Consider the following 14,569-nt stretch of genomic DNA (forward strand, 5'->3'; position numbering starts at 1 on the left):
CTAAAGATCAACTTGCAGCTGGCACTTCCACCCCCACCTCTCCTTAATACTTCAGTCCACTCACTGCCAGACAAGGATCATGAGTCAGCTCCTAAACATATTCTCCTTGAAACAATAGCTATAGCTCTCTGCTGCAGCTATCCCACTGCTCCAGCTCCAAGGGACACGCCACAGTCATGGAAACAAAGGGACCAATTTTAACCTACAGCAGTCCAACACCAGAACTGAATGATATAATAAGCATGCACTAAAGAATACTATGCTAAACCCTGGAGATTAGCAAAGCTAATTTTGACATGTAACAGGCATGAAGTCAGTACTGTAATGAAAATCTGCAGAAACAGCAAAGAGAAGTGGGTTTGGGGCTACGTGGAAAAGCAGATGGCTTTTGCACAAACCTTTTCTGCTACAACAGGGTGCAGTTTGATACCTCAGCACTGTACACTGCAGTACTAATTAGAGGGCAAAGGAGACAATTTAGCCTTTACAAATTAACTTTATCATAGGCATAGAAGCTGCTGCTCTCTCAATTCGAGCAGCCACCACTCACTGAAACTCCTGTGCTCACAGAGATGGAAGCCCAGCACTTGTCTCTCAAGGGCATTTCAAGAAGTAAAAAGCTGCTTTTTGCAAGGACAACATTTCAGCTTACCCAGCTAATGACATCAAACTCGAGCTTTCCTGACCCAAGTGCTGTCAGACAATAAAGAATTCAAAGAACAGGTAAGAAAACACACTAGAGATTTCTCAGAACTAGATGTTAAGTGCTGAACTGGTGGTGACTACAGAGCACTTGAAGAGCTGTGCACACAGTAAAGATTACACATGGGAGAGTCTATGTCCATGCACCCTCCAGAAATATCAGCACCCAGAACATGCCTTACCTGCAGACAGTCCACTGAGACCCTCTGAAGAGATATTGCTGCCAGAGCTGCAGTGCAAGCTAATGTGTTAGGAGACTTCAGTGACAGCTATGTTTACATTTTTATTTCTAGCTAAGAAATAGGCAAAATCAGTTGTCCTTTCTCACCTCACCATAAGTGGTGTTTGTTACAGCTGAGTACTGCCAACTATTCTGAAGAAGTCTATAACCCGAAATATCATGAGCCACACTGCCCTACAAGCCAGAAGGCAAGCTGGAGACAGAAATAAAAGACTAAGTCACAACATGATAAAGAGACAGGACAATTAAAGGAAGGTCTGCAGGGCCCTGCCAGGTGTGGTTTGTGGGACTGGGCAGCACAAATTGAAAGGTCCTACTGTTAGTGCAGCACATCGATTTTAGCATCCACAGAGAGGTGACTAATGCATACATTCTGTATAAAAAGAGAGCAGGCTGTACTACACATGTATCTTTTAAATTATTTTATTTTGTGTAAGCTAAAAGGAAATTTACACACTTAAATCTCAAAAGACCTTGGGCATGCATATTGACCTTTTTAGAGGTTCTTCGACATAGCTCTCTTTTTTCCATAGGAATTTCCCCAGACATTTACAACCCATAGTTTTTTACTGTATATACAGCCTAAAACCATAGCAATCTATGATTATGTCATTTTACACTGTGCAAAATCAAACAGGAATAGTGGTACAACAGAACATAAAATTTTTTAACAGGTAAATTTCATTGTAAGACATTCATATTGTTTTGGTCCTTCTTTTCCAAATCAAACTGATAAAAAGTAGACAACCTTCTAATAACTCAAAAAAAAAAAAAAATCAAGTGTTCGGACAGTAATCCATAACTGGAACAAGAAGTTACTGACAGCATACCTTTCAAAAGGCTATATAATGACAGAGCCATACTACTGAAGTTCAAGAACATAAAAACTGATCAGCCAACCAATCAAACAGGGGGAGGGGATGGGGAAAAGAAAAGGAAAAACACATCTCAAGCTTGTTAAAACACAAAAGAAATTACTGGGTTTTAAAGAAACAATAACTGAAAAAGCCACAAAGGGCCAACATAACCTTTTGATTTTTTTCCAGCAAGAAGTATTTTAATATATGCAGGAAAGAAAAAGTTGCTCAATGCAATCTGAAAGTCTTCAGGGGAACTTCACAGATTGTGAAGATTGAAGTTTTCATTATGTGTTTATAGGACTTTTTTTTTTTGAACTTTTTAAAGTTTTGTAAGAAGGACACCACCAGTGTATTTCACAAAGACATAAATGTATACAGCCCAGCACAACAAAAAGAATAGATCTTCAAAAAGATTTACCCCCAATTATTTACATTTTTCTCTAATATAAATTTAGGACTCCAGTATGTAAATAAATATACATTACTATGTATACCTTTCTAGTGCTGCTTACCAACAAATCATCTGAACTTGATTTTTTTTTAAATTAAAGCAAGATTGCTTTTTACGACCCACAGAGGGAAGAAAAAAAAAAATCAATAGAAAACGTCCAATTCACATCACTTTAGTCTACCTTTTCTTGGCAGCTTGTTGAAGGTGTTAATGTGGCTGGGAACATCAACACCTTGGCATGCATGAAAGTTAAGTCAGGAAGGCTAGAAATCACCTTGGCAGCCTCTTCACTAAGATGTTCTTCCTTTTTAGGCTTCCTGTTGAGAAGAAAAGAACAAAGTGCATTAATCCACTACCTGATATCCCTGGGATCACTGAAAGAATCACTGATTGAAGCAATGTTCTGTCAGCTTGTCTCCCACTGACAGGCACTTCTGTAAGCTACCTGATGGTAGTCTAATGTTGTAATACTTACCTGCCTACCAATAACATGTTAACATGGAAAGTCAGATAAATGTTCCTGTGTATATTGTTGCAATAAGCAAAAGCTCCCATTCAAATGATAATTTTTATATATGATTTTTTTCTTTTTTTGGCAGCATCAAGAGTGAAGAGACTCACCTGAAGAGATAACCATGCCCATATTCTACAGACAAAACAATAGGAGCATTAGTTCTAAACTACCTAAATCATGTACAATCTTCAAAAATAAAGTGGAAAAAAATCTTAAAAGGACACTCAATAATTTTAAAATAAAAAAAGTACTTATGCTGTGTTTCCACCACGACTGTTCTCAGACTATACATCATGCCACTCTACACTGTGATCCACAAACTCTCTTTTCCCTCAGGACTCATCAGCAGCAAAAGGTGGCTCATGATGTGTAGCTACTTGCTTTGAAGTGCAGTAATATGGGGAGCCATGATGATACACACAGCAGTTTGGGAATCATTGGGGTTTACTTTGCCTTTTGCATTATTCACAAGAATTACTGAGCACAAATGAATAAAGAGGTCTAAATCCCATGTCATTTGGTTCTCACTATTATGCAAAAAAATCACACTTCCCAAGTAAAATGAAGCCTGGCTCAGAGTGCTACAGACCCCCCCCCTTGCCCAAACATCCATACTTTACAAACATCTGGCTTATCTTTGAAGAACACTGCCTACTACTAGAAATACTCAGTTTTCCATCAAACATTATTCCAGTTCCAAAAAGGTATCTGCTAAGTCCTGCAACAATGCAAGAAATTCTAGCTGAATAAGCTCCATCACCTCTGGGACAAAATGCTGAGGAAAAAAGGCTTGAAGCAAATAAACTGCTTTCCCTAGAAATTTCTGCTTTCCCTCAGAAATTTCCTTTCTGTATCTTTCTTATCTATAAACTTTAAACCAAGCCCATAAGAGGGCAATGACCACTCCGATCACGAAGTAGCATGTACTCATATTTTCTTTTGTCAGCACCCATGAGGATTGCTTCCTCAGCTGATCAGAGACCAGGGGAAAGCAAGGGGCTACAGCAGTCTTAGAATTCCTAAGCTAGGAGAAGAAAAAAAGAGCTGGGCTCAAACTCATCCTTGACATCACTGAACATTGCATTGACATTGAGCTATCATATTTGGTTTTGACTTGAAATCTCCACTTGATGGAAGTTCTCTAGATGAGGCAGCCTAAATACTAAATACTAAATCTGACTTACCTTCAACAGAATAGCAATATTTTTCTTTCTCTGCTGCAGTGGAATTTCATGAGCTACTGACTAGGCAGATTACCAAATTCTGCAGGATGAACAAAGCTCTGTGTTGGATTTACTAAAGGAAGAAGCAGAGAGCCAATATGTGCCTCCTCTAACAACTTCACAGTCAGCTCTGTTTGCACTCAAAGGACTATCTCTGAGCTGTTGAAATGTGGTTCTCACCCACCACTGTGTTATCAGTATCTGGTGCCACTATTAATAACCACTTACCACAAGCCTCTTAAAGGTACAAACTCCTGGTGATCAAGGACTTAGAGCTAACAAAGGAGTGTTTGACAGGGGAAGCCAAAGGAAGAGGCTGACTCCGAGATGTTCCTGTAATTGTTAATCAGGCAAGATGAAGCTCACACACTCCTTGCTATTTATAAGCCTCTTCCTCCCCTGCTCATCTATGGCATGCTAAGAAATGGCACTGCTGGGTCCCAGAGGCAGCACTTCGTTTTATTTGGTGGCCACATGCCATCCTTTATCACAGGACAATATCACTCTTGCTGTACCAGCTGTTCTCTGCCACATCACTGCAGAAGGGGCACACCAGTGAGCCCAGTCAGGGGTGAATCTCACCCAGTTACTGAAGGCTCCCCTCCTGGCTGGAGGCCCTTTGCAATAATTTATCTACTTAACCTGCAATGTAAAAAGTATCTATAAAGAAGAAGCTAACATACTAACACAGCAAACCTTATTTAACTATGACCAAGATAGAGCTATAGATACAATCACTTGTTAATGAGGCTCAAACCCTTTTTTGAAATCATCTCAGGGTAGAAAGAGTGGAGATGTCCTAACTTCTCCATTCCTCAGTAGAGAAGGGCAAGTTCCTCTGCCATACAGTAAAACTGGACACTGCAAGTACCCTTTGTGGGTAACAATCAACATTTTTGGCAGTAAATATCACCAGGGCAACCCTAAAGAATTACTCACTAACTCTAAATTTAAAAAACAAAGTAGCATTGTCACTGCAGACAGATCTTACCCTTAAAACTTACCAAACTGCCTAATAACTGTGATGGTCTTTGACAGAGGTAAAAGAAATAACTGCATTCATTTCAGTCACTACTTGTGCTGAAGATGTTCCCATCATCAAGAGCTTCTTTTGCTGAACCCTGGTCAGTGGAGGGGGGCATTACAGAGCTTCTCCTGCTTGTGCACTCCTAATCTCTAGATACCATGGTTTAAAGAACAGACACCCAAGTGAGCAGACTGTCAATGGCAGCTGCACTACTTCTGTCTGCTTTGAAACCAGAACTTTCGATTACTAAACCATGGAATGCCCCAGTTCTGGCTCATTCAGGTTTTAAAATTTTGTCCTCGTCCACCTCTCCTCTTACACGAGGTTACATTTTCTGCCAAGACAGAGGACAGAAGGGATGCCCCTACCCAAGCAACTGCACCAGTCCATCTACCTGTGGGCATTAAGTTCCCTTTTCAAAGGCATGTTAACACTAAGCCACAAGAAACGAGCCAGACTGATGGGCAGGAAAGTTGCTGGAAGAAAATTTAGCAAGAAACAGGGAATTCTTTGTTGATGCGTCACTCACACCTCACTGTTCTGGTCTGCATTCCAACCCCCTTCTGCAGCATTCGAGTCTTTTGGGGCTTCAGTCACCTCCCATGTTTGCAAAGGGTTTTGTGGAAAGCACCAGCAAGGCCAAGCTTTATCAGCAACACTGAGCCGATTAGAGAAACGCACTTTAAAAACACTCTGTAATTGGGAGTTTGGCTGCTCCATCCAACACTGTCCCCAAGCAGTATTTGCAGTCTACATGCAGGTTTCAGCCATTTCTTGGAAAAGTATCAGTGCTCTGCTTTCCTTCAAAAAGACAGCAGATAAACTTTTGATCTCTGCCAATTCTATGGAAGCAGGCTAGGCTGCAGAGTCTCTCTGGAATGCTGTACTGGATCCCTGACCTTCAGCACTTACTGCTGCCGTCCAGGTTCCAGGCTCAAGCTGAGGGGGAAGCTTCCCAACACCTTCCTTCTGAGAATCTGCCTTTGTGGTTCAAGAGGTGGCTTTGCAAGGAAAAGATGAGGCTACTTTAGACTAAGATGACTCTTCACATGGCATCCTGCAGCTGAACAATGGTATTTTCACTCTAAACTTCACCCTAAAGATCCTGAGCTCAGACAAGTTACACACATGGGAAAGCCTCAGCACAGCTGAAGTTGGAATCAAAGGCATTGGTTCCATCTTCCCCAACAGTTATATTGAATGCATAATAGTCCATATTTCCAGGCTGGTGCATTAATATCAGCCTCACTGAGCTGGTTGTACCCAGCCACTCCTATTTTAAAGTCTTCAGTTTATTACAAAAGAATTAAAAAAAAAATAAAAATCGAAAAGAAAAACAAATTTTTTACAGAAAGCTAACATTCTGCAACATTTTGGCATACTGCTGAGATAAGACCTTATTTCTCTGAAGGCTTCTAGCTTGGAAAAACAGACTGCTTTTCTTTTGGAGAGCACGAAATCAAGAAAAAAAAGAGCATTTTGTTTTTTTTTTAAATTTAGAGTTGACAAAAATATACAAAATGTATCACACACTGAAACAGCTTCTTTAAAACAGCTAATCCTTGTGTGTGTCTGAACTTAATCTCCAAGTCTGAGGTCCCCTGCCTCTCTCCACTGCCTGACATATTGCTATACCATAGATCTAGTACCTCTTCCTACTGGTAAGCAATGCTCTCCAGAACAGGGAAAGAACTCTGACATCTGGATAAAGAGCTTTAAGTGCACAAGTAAGAGCTTTCAAGTGTATTGTGGAAGCACTGGAAAAAAACCCTCAAAAAAACACCCAACCCCTCATATAAAAAAACCAACAATACAGAAAAATGAGGGTCAACATTCATTTAAGCAAAGCAGACTTCCCTGTTGCTTTGTAAGGAAAAAGTAAGCTAAGACATCTTCAGGCAAGCAGGCAGGTACAAAACTATGAGTTGAAATAAAAGAAGGATACATTTGGAGTTTGCATTCCTACTGCAGTTACTTTAAAATCAGGTTTAGAATATAATACAAAAGTATTTCAATGTAACTAAGTTTTCTAATTCATGAAAGTCAAACTTTTCCATTAGTGTAACCTCAGGAAGAGTATATGTGCTCCATGAATAGAAAAAGAGGCAATCCAAAAGCTGAGACCCAAAAACCAGCACTGAAGTGGGGAGTTCCCTCTACTGGTTCTCCCTGGAAATTTCATGGCTTGTTGATCTTTTTTATTCCATGTTCACTTTCCGAATCGTCACTGCAGGAAAACTAGCAAGACAGTTTTCTCAGTGAAGGAACGTGTTTTAAAAGAGCACTTAAAAATTAGAGTTTTAATAATTTTAAGCAACCCAGCTCTGTCCCACCATTCCTGTGCCTCCTCTTAAGTGCTCTGCTGCATGAGAACACATCTAGTTTCAGAGTGCTGAATAAACCCTAAAGTTCACTTACAAGTGAGGGTATGTTACCATCTATTTGTTGCCTGTTGAGGCACACACTTCCAAAACACCAATATTTTACTTTGGTGAGAATCCCTCAGTGATTCTTTTAATGGGCACATACACTAATTATATGTTAAGACAGTTCAGGATGTGCTAAGATATACACTAAAAAAATCAAACCCCAAGAATACAAGCTTATAAGTGGAGAGACTATTCTGTACCCCTTCAACTGGCTAGACTTCACGAAAGACATTTGACACCTGAAGACTTTCTATAGATCCTACCTAGAAAAAGCACAAAAGTACTTCACATGTGCTCCTGGAAGCAGAAAGGACATCCTAAATCAACTACACGCTCATTCCTTAACCCACAACATCGAAATTAAACTCATGTTCGGTCACTGAAGTTCTGACAGGTGCTAGAAATATTTGTGAAGGGACAAATATAGTTATAACTATCAGTCCGTTTTATCATTTTACTTGTGGAACATCCCATATTTATAAGTTACACAGAGGTCCAAGGAGAGTCTTCTGTCACAACCCTCAGGTTCTGAACTGTGTGGTTCAGTTTGCCCTGCCATTCTTAGAAACCAGCTCTGGTGTTCACAAAGTCACTTCCTCCAGTTCAGCCTCTGGCTCCAGATTTTCAACTTATGTCCAGGTGATCTTTTTCTTTCAGCTCATGAACTATTTCCACACTTTGGAGTTCTACGATAATTTGAAATACGAACTACAGTACGGTGAATTTCAGATTTAAAATTTAATTATTAAATTTAAGGCTTTTGATAATTCAGGAACTTCTGCCCTAAACCAGCACACACGTTCACACCTCACATTTCACACCACCCTTGGAAACAGAAAAAAAAAATGTGCAGGGAAGAGTATTTACCTTGTGGACGTGCTTGCCTTCTCCACTGTGGACATGAGTCTTGCAAACGCATCAGTCACTCTGTTGCTTGCATTGGAAGTTTCCAGTTTTGAGGTTGTCAATTCATACAACTCAGGATCCACACCTTATAGTATAAAATAATAATCAGTGATGGTTGGAGGCAAGTATAGTCATAATTAGTCACAGACCAACTTGCTAGAGACTGTTTTCTGTAAACATCTGAATCATTTATAATTTCAAGATACATGAAAAGAACGTGACAGAACATGTTTGTGTTTCTGAAGCATCATCCTTTCTCCCCATCCTTTTTCAGCAGTTTTTTTAGTTGTACTACAAAACAGACACACCTTGGATCAAGTCTGGCATACAAGGTCTCAGTCTTTGAGTAAACAAAACCAATTTGATTTACTTTTGAGTGTGAAACCTCTGTTAAAAGTGTCAGCTGTGTCAAAATGGATTGTTTCAATTACTTCAACTCAACTGCCTCTGTCAAAAGAACACTGCATGTTAACAGGGACCAACTCTTCACTAAGAGATTACAAGCAACACTGGCATGCATTAGAGTGCATTTAGTATCTTGCTTTTCACCAGGGGTTGTGTTGAAATTTGAAGTGAGGAAAAGCAGCTTTTATGAAACACAGAAGTGGGATGGCATTAAAAAATTATACACTAATATGTATAGTACTACCAAGACTTTTACTCTGTGCTCTCTTTTCATCTTTCAAGTACTCCTAAAGCATTAAGTATCTGGATGTTTCAGCCTTGAATTCTTAGTTTCAGGTATCTTAAGTCAGATGTTGAATTTTCACATCACATATGTTGGGAATGGATTTCAAATTTTATCACAGAGGTCATTCTGAGAACACTGCAAACAATGGAAAAATATTTAAAAAAAATACGTATGTATGAGTTAAATTCTACCTGTTTAGTATCAAGCATCACATCTCAGTAGGAAGTAGATCTAGAATTTCCAGATATATTATTTCTTAAAAAAAAACACCTCTAGAAATTAGAATTATCAAAATAAATCAAGAGGAAAGACAAAAAATTTTGTTGCTCAGAAGCATTTTAAATTGGTGATATTACCCTAGTTACAATTTCAGATATTTTATGTTTCATGGGTTTCAATGAAGTGTGCATACGTGCCATTTGCAATTGTAAGTATTCTTCAAAAACTGCATAGAATTTTTGTACATGAGCAGTGTGATTTTTAGAGACACCTGTGTCCTAAACAAGTGTCACACTTGTACCAGTTGGTCTGGACAGCACAAAAGTATTTCATCTTACTGCAGAACAAACATTGCAAACACTGGGACCTGATGGTCCCCTGAAGCTCCCTAATATAAAACCAGCATTTACTAACGTGTGCTGATGATTGTATCCAGATTACTTCCCAGGATCAGGATGCTTCTACAAGAATTCCTGACACATCAAAAGATTACTAAATAAATAAATGCCTGTGCTTATTATCCTGCCTTTACCACCAGTAACTGCAGCATTGCATGTGCTAACAGATGAGGTTAATCATCCTCAAGCCTGCTTTGCATGAGCTCTCCCCAAGCAGTGTCTTGACCCTTTGCCCTTTGGACACAAGTTAATTCCTCTTTTATTGTAAGGAAACTAAGCTGACCAAAATGTAAAATTACAAAAATCGTCTGGTTAAGCTGCAGGAGGTGGGGAGAAGATCTGTTCCATATAACATGAATTGATTAGAAATTAATCAGCTGTCCTTTCAACATACATTTTTTTAAAGTCTGGATTTTCAAAGTTAATTTCATCCAGTTCCATACAAAATATTAAAATATGTACTGTCCTGAGACCAGCATACCGAGACTTTTAGTACTGTCAGATGTTTACAGAACTTGGAAATAGGAAAAAGCCCAAATATTCCACAAAATATCCATTTTCAATCAGGGAGAGGAAGCCTTGAAGAAATACATTTTGACTTGCAGAAGCCTGCGAAATCCCATTAAGGTACAAATTGGAAAGCTAATTGAAACGAGGAGCCCTTTGACATGCAACTCTGCAACAAACATTAAATGCAACCTTATAAGTTACATCATTTAGATATTCCCATTTACAGTCATTACATATGAAAATGAATTCATTTTCGCTGTATGGAGATGTCACTGCTCAATTTACTGTTCTTTAGGCACCTCTTACTCAGCTACATTTATGTTAAACTATTAACATGAAAAATAAAACAATACACTGAATTGTGGGAACACAGTAGAAATGAGTAACTCCCTGTTCATGATGCAGAATGCAAATTTTTATTAAAAAGTTATTTTGGCTACTGATGAAATCGGACTGAGAAGAATCCAGTGTTGATCTATAGCAAGTAAAACTAAGGTCTCCAAAGAAAGAATAAACTTCTACTACTGATAAAAGTTTCTTCTTTAAGCCAAAAGATCTAGCAATTTGTCTTTCAATTATTTTTTTTTTAAGAGTTGCATATTCTCCATTTTATTTAAATGATGAGAGAATATTTAAGGAAAGCACTGCAAAACCTTAATGAGATATTGAAGGAAAGTTAGCCAACCAAACCCCACACAAAGCTCCTAAACACACACACAAACACACGAGCTGCAAGCCATGAAACAAATGACTTTCCCAGAAACAAGTCAGGAGGAAAGAAAAACCAAAACAAAAAACCAACCAAACACACACAAAAAAAAATAAAAATATGCACTATAGGGCATAACAGGGAAGGTGATAATACCTGTAACTTGGTGAAAAAACAACATAAAAAATAAAATGCAATAAAAGGGCTAACAGTATTCCTCCAGTAAACCCTTCCAGTGTGCACACCACCTGCACAAGCAATAATACATGTAACCAACTACATGTACTGGGCACTGGTGACTTGTGTCAGTGGACTTGCACACACAAAGAATCTGTAAGACTATACTCCTTGACTTTACTACCTATCACTTCCATGACAAACCTGCCATTTTTCATCTCATAATCACATTTCTCAAGGGTGGAATAAAAAGACATTTAGATTGCCATGCCACAAAATTGTCTTCAGCAATCAGATTTCAAAATTAAAAAATTGGGTTTCTAAATCCAAAAAATACAATAATAATTATAATTACTTATTTGAAATGTGGGAGAACTCCAAACATCTTAAGAACTGATTTTAAAAAATTAAAATCACTAAGAGGAAAAATATCCTTCCTATGAAGGGACTGATATTATGACTTCAGGCATTGTATTGAAAGAGTACCTGCCTTATCAACTTAACCTGTGCACTGGAATAAATCCCCAAAGTGTTCCCTTAAACTCCTGCAGAAATTTATTCAAAGTGTAGGTTTTTCACAAGCTCGTGCAAAATACTCAGAGCATGTCAAAATCATGTGATAAATGAACTCAATTACTTTCACGCATTACTCAACGAGAGAGTGGTATTTTTCATCTCCTTTTTAAAGGGAGTAGGTTGCTGATAAAGCACTTTGGCTTTACAATTAACATTCACGAACTTCTAAAGTCCCACAAACATGCAACTATATATTTTTTCTATTATAAATGCTGTTAAAACACTTTTTTCACTTTATCATTAATATTAGTAGTTTACGCAAAGAAAAAATTTATAGCAGCAAACCCCAGCAGGGCTGTGATATATCAAGCTCTGTAAATTTATATTCACACATAGCTTCCAAACAACACCATAATCCTACAATTTGGAGGTACTTATTTAGAGGAGAGAGCAAGGCTCATATTTTAGGAATTGTCACATCTACCCCATTTTTCAAATTTTCTTAAGTGCTTAGAAGAGCTAACTTCCAGGATTTCTCATTTGAACCAAGTGTTTTAACATGTTATTTGCAAGAGCATAAAAGCCATTCATTCCTTCAGCAGGTGACAAACACAGAGCTGACAGTACCTTTTAAATACTTCGTACTCGATACAAAACACCAGAAAACAGAACACAGATTAAAGGAAAAAAATGCAGTAGAAAGACATTTTAGAGAAACGCCACAAAATTTCCCCTTGTTTGTAGGAAAGTCAAGTGATGTGCTCATGCTTTTAGTAAGTCATTATATTCTTACAGTTGTGGTTTTGACACTCTGCTGACCTGGGATTGTGGTGGTGCTGCTAGAGCTACTGTCATCCACGGGCCCAAAGAAATCAAGGTTCAGAAGAGTGGAACCTCCACTAGCTTGAAATTCAGTGACCGTGTTGGTAGGCAGCCATATAGAAGGTAAGCCAAGGGAGGGGTTTATGTGTAAAAAGGGGTAAGACACACACTTGAACATGCAAGTTATAATTAGTACTCAGTACGCAATTTAAAAAAAATTGACATGAAAACAATGCTTACAGTATTAGTTTGTACCTTCTAGAATGTTAACAACTTAATTCAGTGCACGTTTCCTCATGTACATTGCAGCAAGGAAATCAACACTAGTAACTTTAAAATAGAAGTATTTATTTTGATCTAAAAATGAAAGAGAACCAGCACGACCCAGAGAGAAAGATGTGATCAGTTAAAGGGAAACAATATATAGGTCAATTGATAGTTTAAACACAGCGGGGTTTTTCTCCCCTCACTGAAATTGAAAGCCATTCTTTCATCAGGAAGACTTAGCAGATCTTTAAATAGCAAAAAAAACAAAAAGAAAAAAAAACCACTTTAAAATTTTATTTAGCAGCTTTAAGCTATTATTTATCATTATCTTGAAGCAGCGTGACCACTGGGTAACAAATGGCACTCTTATGTCCAGTTCCTCACTGGTAAATTATACTGTTCCCCTTTAGTACTAAAACAGAAATCAAACCAAGATACATTTTAAAGTTGTTTGTTAAAAAGAAAGCATGATGATTGACTGAAGTAATAAGACACCAGACAACAGCAAAAGGGTCCATCCAGGCTTTCCTTCAGCACCGTGATATTGCTATCCAAACTCTTACATCCCACATGTTCTGTGGCAACACCAGTGCAGTAAGAGATGCTGTTTATCTGAGCCTGCCTTTGAACGACCTGTGTGTCATGAATTAGTTGCTGTCAGCAGGCTCCTCGTAACAGTATCAGTTTCTTTATAGGTTCTGTCAGTCAAACAAGTTTCTAAAACTTGTTTTATTTCCTTTGCGTGCACTTACGTTTCTGACACTGGAAGCAGTGGCACAACTCACTTTGCTATTAAAATAGACACATGTGAAGGGTCTTTTATGTGATAACTATATACATTTACAGATACAAATAAGTTTGTAGCTACCTCTTTAATATATCAGCTATAAGTAGCTCTTCAGTGTAAGCAAAAGTGATAATGGATGAAGTCACATTTTTGAAATACAAAATTATCTTTAAATCTGAAAACTTTCAGCTCAACAAGTGTATATTTTGCAAACAGTTCGTGGTTAAAATATTGTGCTTTGAAGTAGCCACTATACACAAGTTTGTCATTCAAAGGATGTCTAAAGAGATAGCTGACTGGTGAAAAATACCTTCAAGAAGTAAAACTCCTCAATCTAAAATGCTCATTTGTTCAGAGTTTCATTATAATCTCCAGTTATACATAATGAAGTGTTAATATTGCCACTGTGTCACTAGCATATGGAAGGAATCTAAAATAATACTTAACTTAGTGTTTTTCAGACTACATAATACTTCACATAGGGGCACTGTTAATCAGAAAGAAAGCCTGAATTTCCAAAGTTAGGAGTAAGAAATAAATATTATATATTTTTATATATATATATATATGTGTGTGTGTGTGTATATATTAAAAAAAAAATAATCAGCAGATAGATGTTTGTCTGAACTTTGTAGCTTTCTTATCTCTAGCTCTGGTGCTAGAGGCTCTACGGAGAGACGTACCATCTAAAGGGTTAGTAAGGCCACTGCTACTCCAGTCAAACTGGACAGGTGGTAGAGATTCCTAGAGTTGAAAAGTCAGAAATCAGATTTTATAGTCAGTTCAGGTTACAACAATGCAAAGCAGTTCAAACAACAGATTCTTTAGCATCTAAACACTAAAAAAAAAAAAAAAAAAAAAGACAACTAGATGATCAAGCCCCAGCTTTTGGGAGGCGTGTGTTTTCATTATATGCACTAAAGATTCAAAGTAGAATTGTTCTACCACAGGAAGTCTCATTAAATTCTGAACAGTACAGATTAGGTAACTTCTAACTCAAACAGGATTTGCAAATTAACTAAAACACATGAATTGAATAACAAACCTTAAGGCACAGTTGAAAGTTAAACTACTATTACTTTCATGGAAGATGAGGCACTTAGCATAAAAAGGTATGTAT

The 14,569-nt window shown here is 37.9% G+C and overlaps 1 protein-coding gene across 4 annotated transcripts in view; it reads right to left on the reverse strand.

Moving 5' to 3' along the window:
- Positions 1–1,350: 1,350 nt before the first annotated feature.
- Positions 1,351–14,569, reverse strand: part of AFTPH (aftiphilin) — a 44,060-nt gene continuing 30,841 nt past the window's right edge. The window contains exons 7-10 of one of the 4 annotated variants that reach the window (XM_064647637.1): positions 14,133–14,193; positions 12,393–12,476; positions 8,315–8,438; positions 1,351–2,571 (exon numbers count right to left, since the gene is read on the reverse strand). In XM_064647637.1, the coding sequence (XP_064503707.1) occupies positions 2,427–2,571; positions 8,315–8,438; positions 12,393–12,476; positions 14,133–14,193 (414 nt within the window). In that variant the 3' untranslated portion in view covers positions 1,351–2,426. Of the gene's footprint in view, positions 2,572–8,314; positions 8,439–12,392; positions 12,565–14,132; positions 14,194–14,569 lie in introns of those variants that run through there. The other 3 variants (XM_064647638.1, XR_010428898.1, XM_064647639.1) reach the window with 3 other exon arrangements.

This window comes from Pseudopipra pipra, chromosome 3 (genome assembly GCF_036250125.1).
Source record: "Pseudopipra pipra isolate bDixPip1 chromosome 3, bDixPip1.hap1, whole genome shotgun sequence".
Lineage (NCBI taxonomy): Eukaryota > Metazoa > Chordata > Aves > Passeriformes > Pipridae > Pseudopipra > Pseudopipra pipra.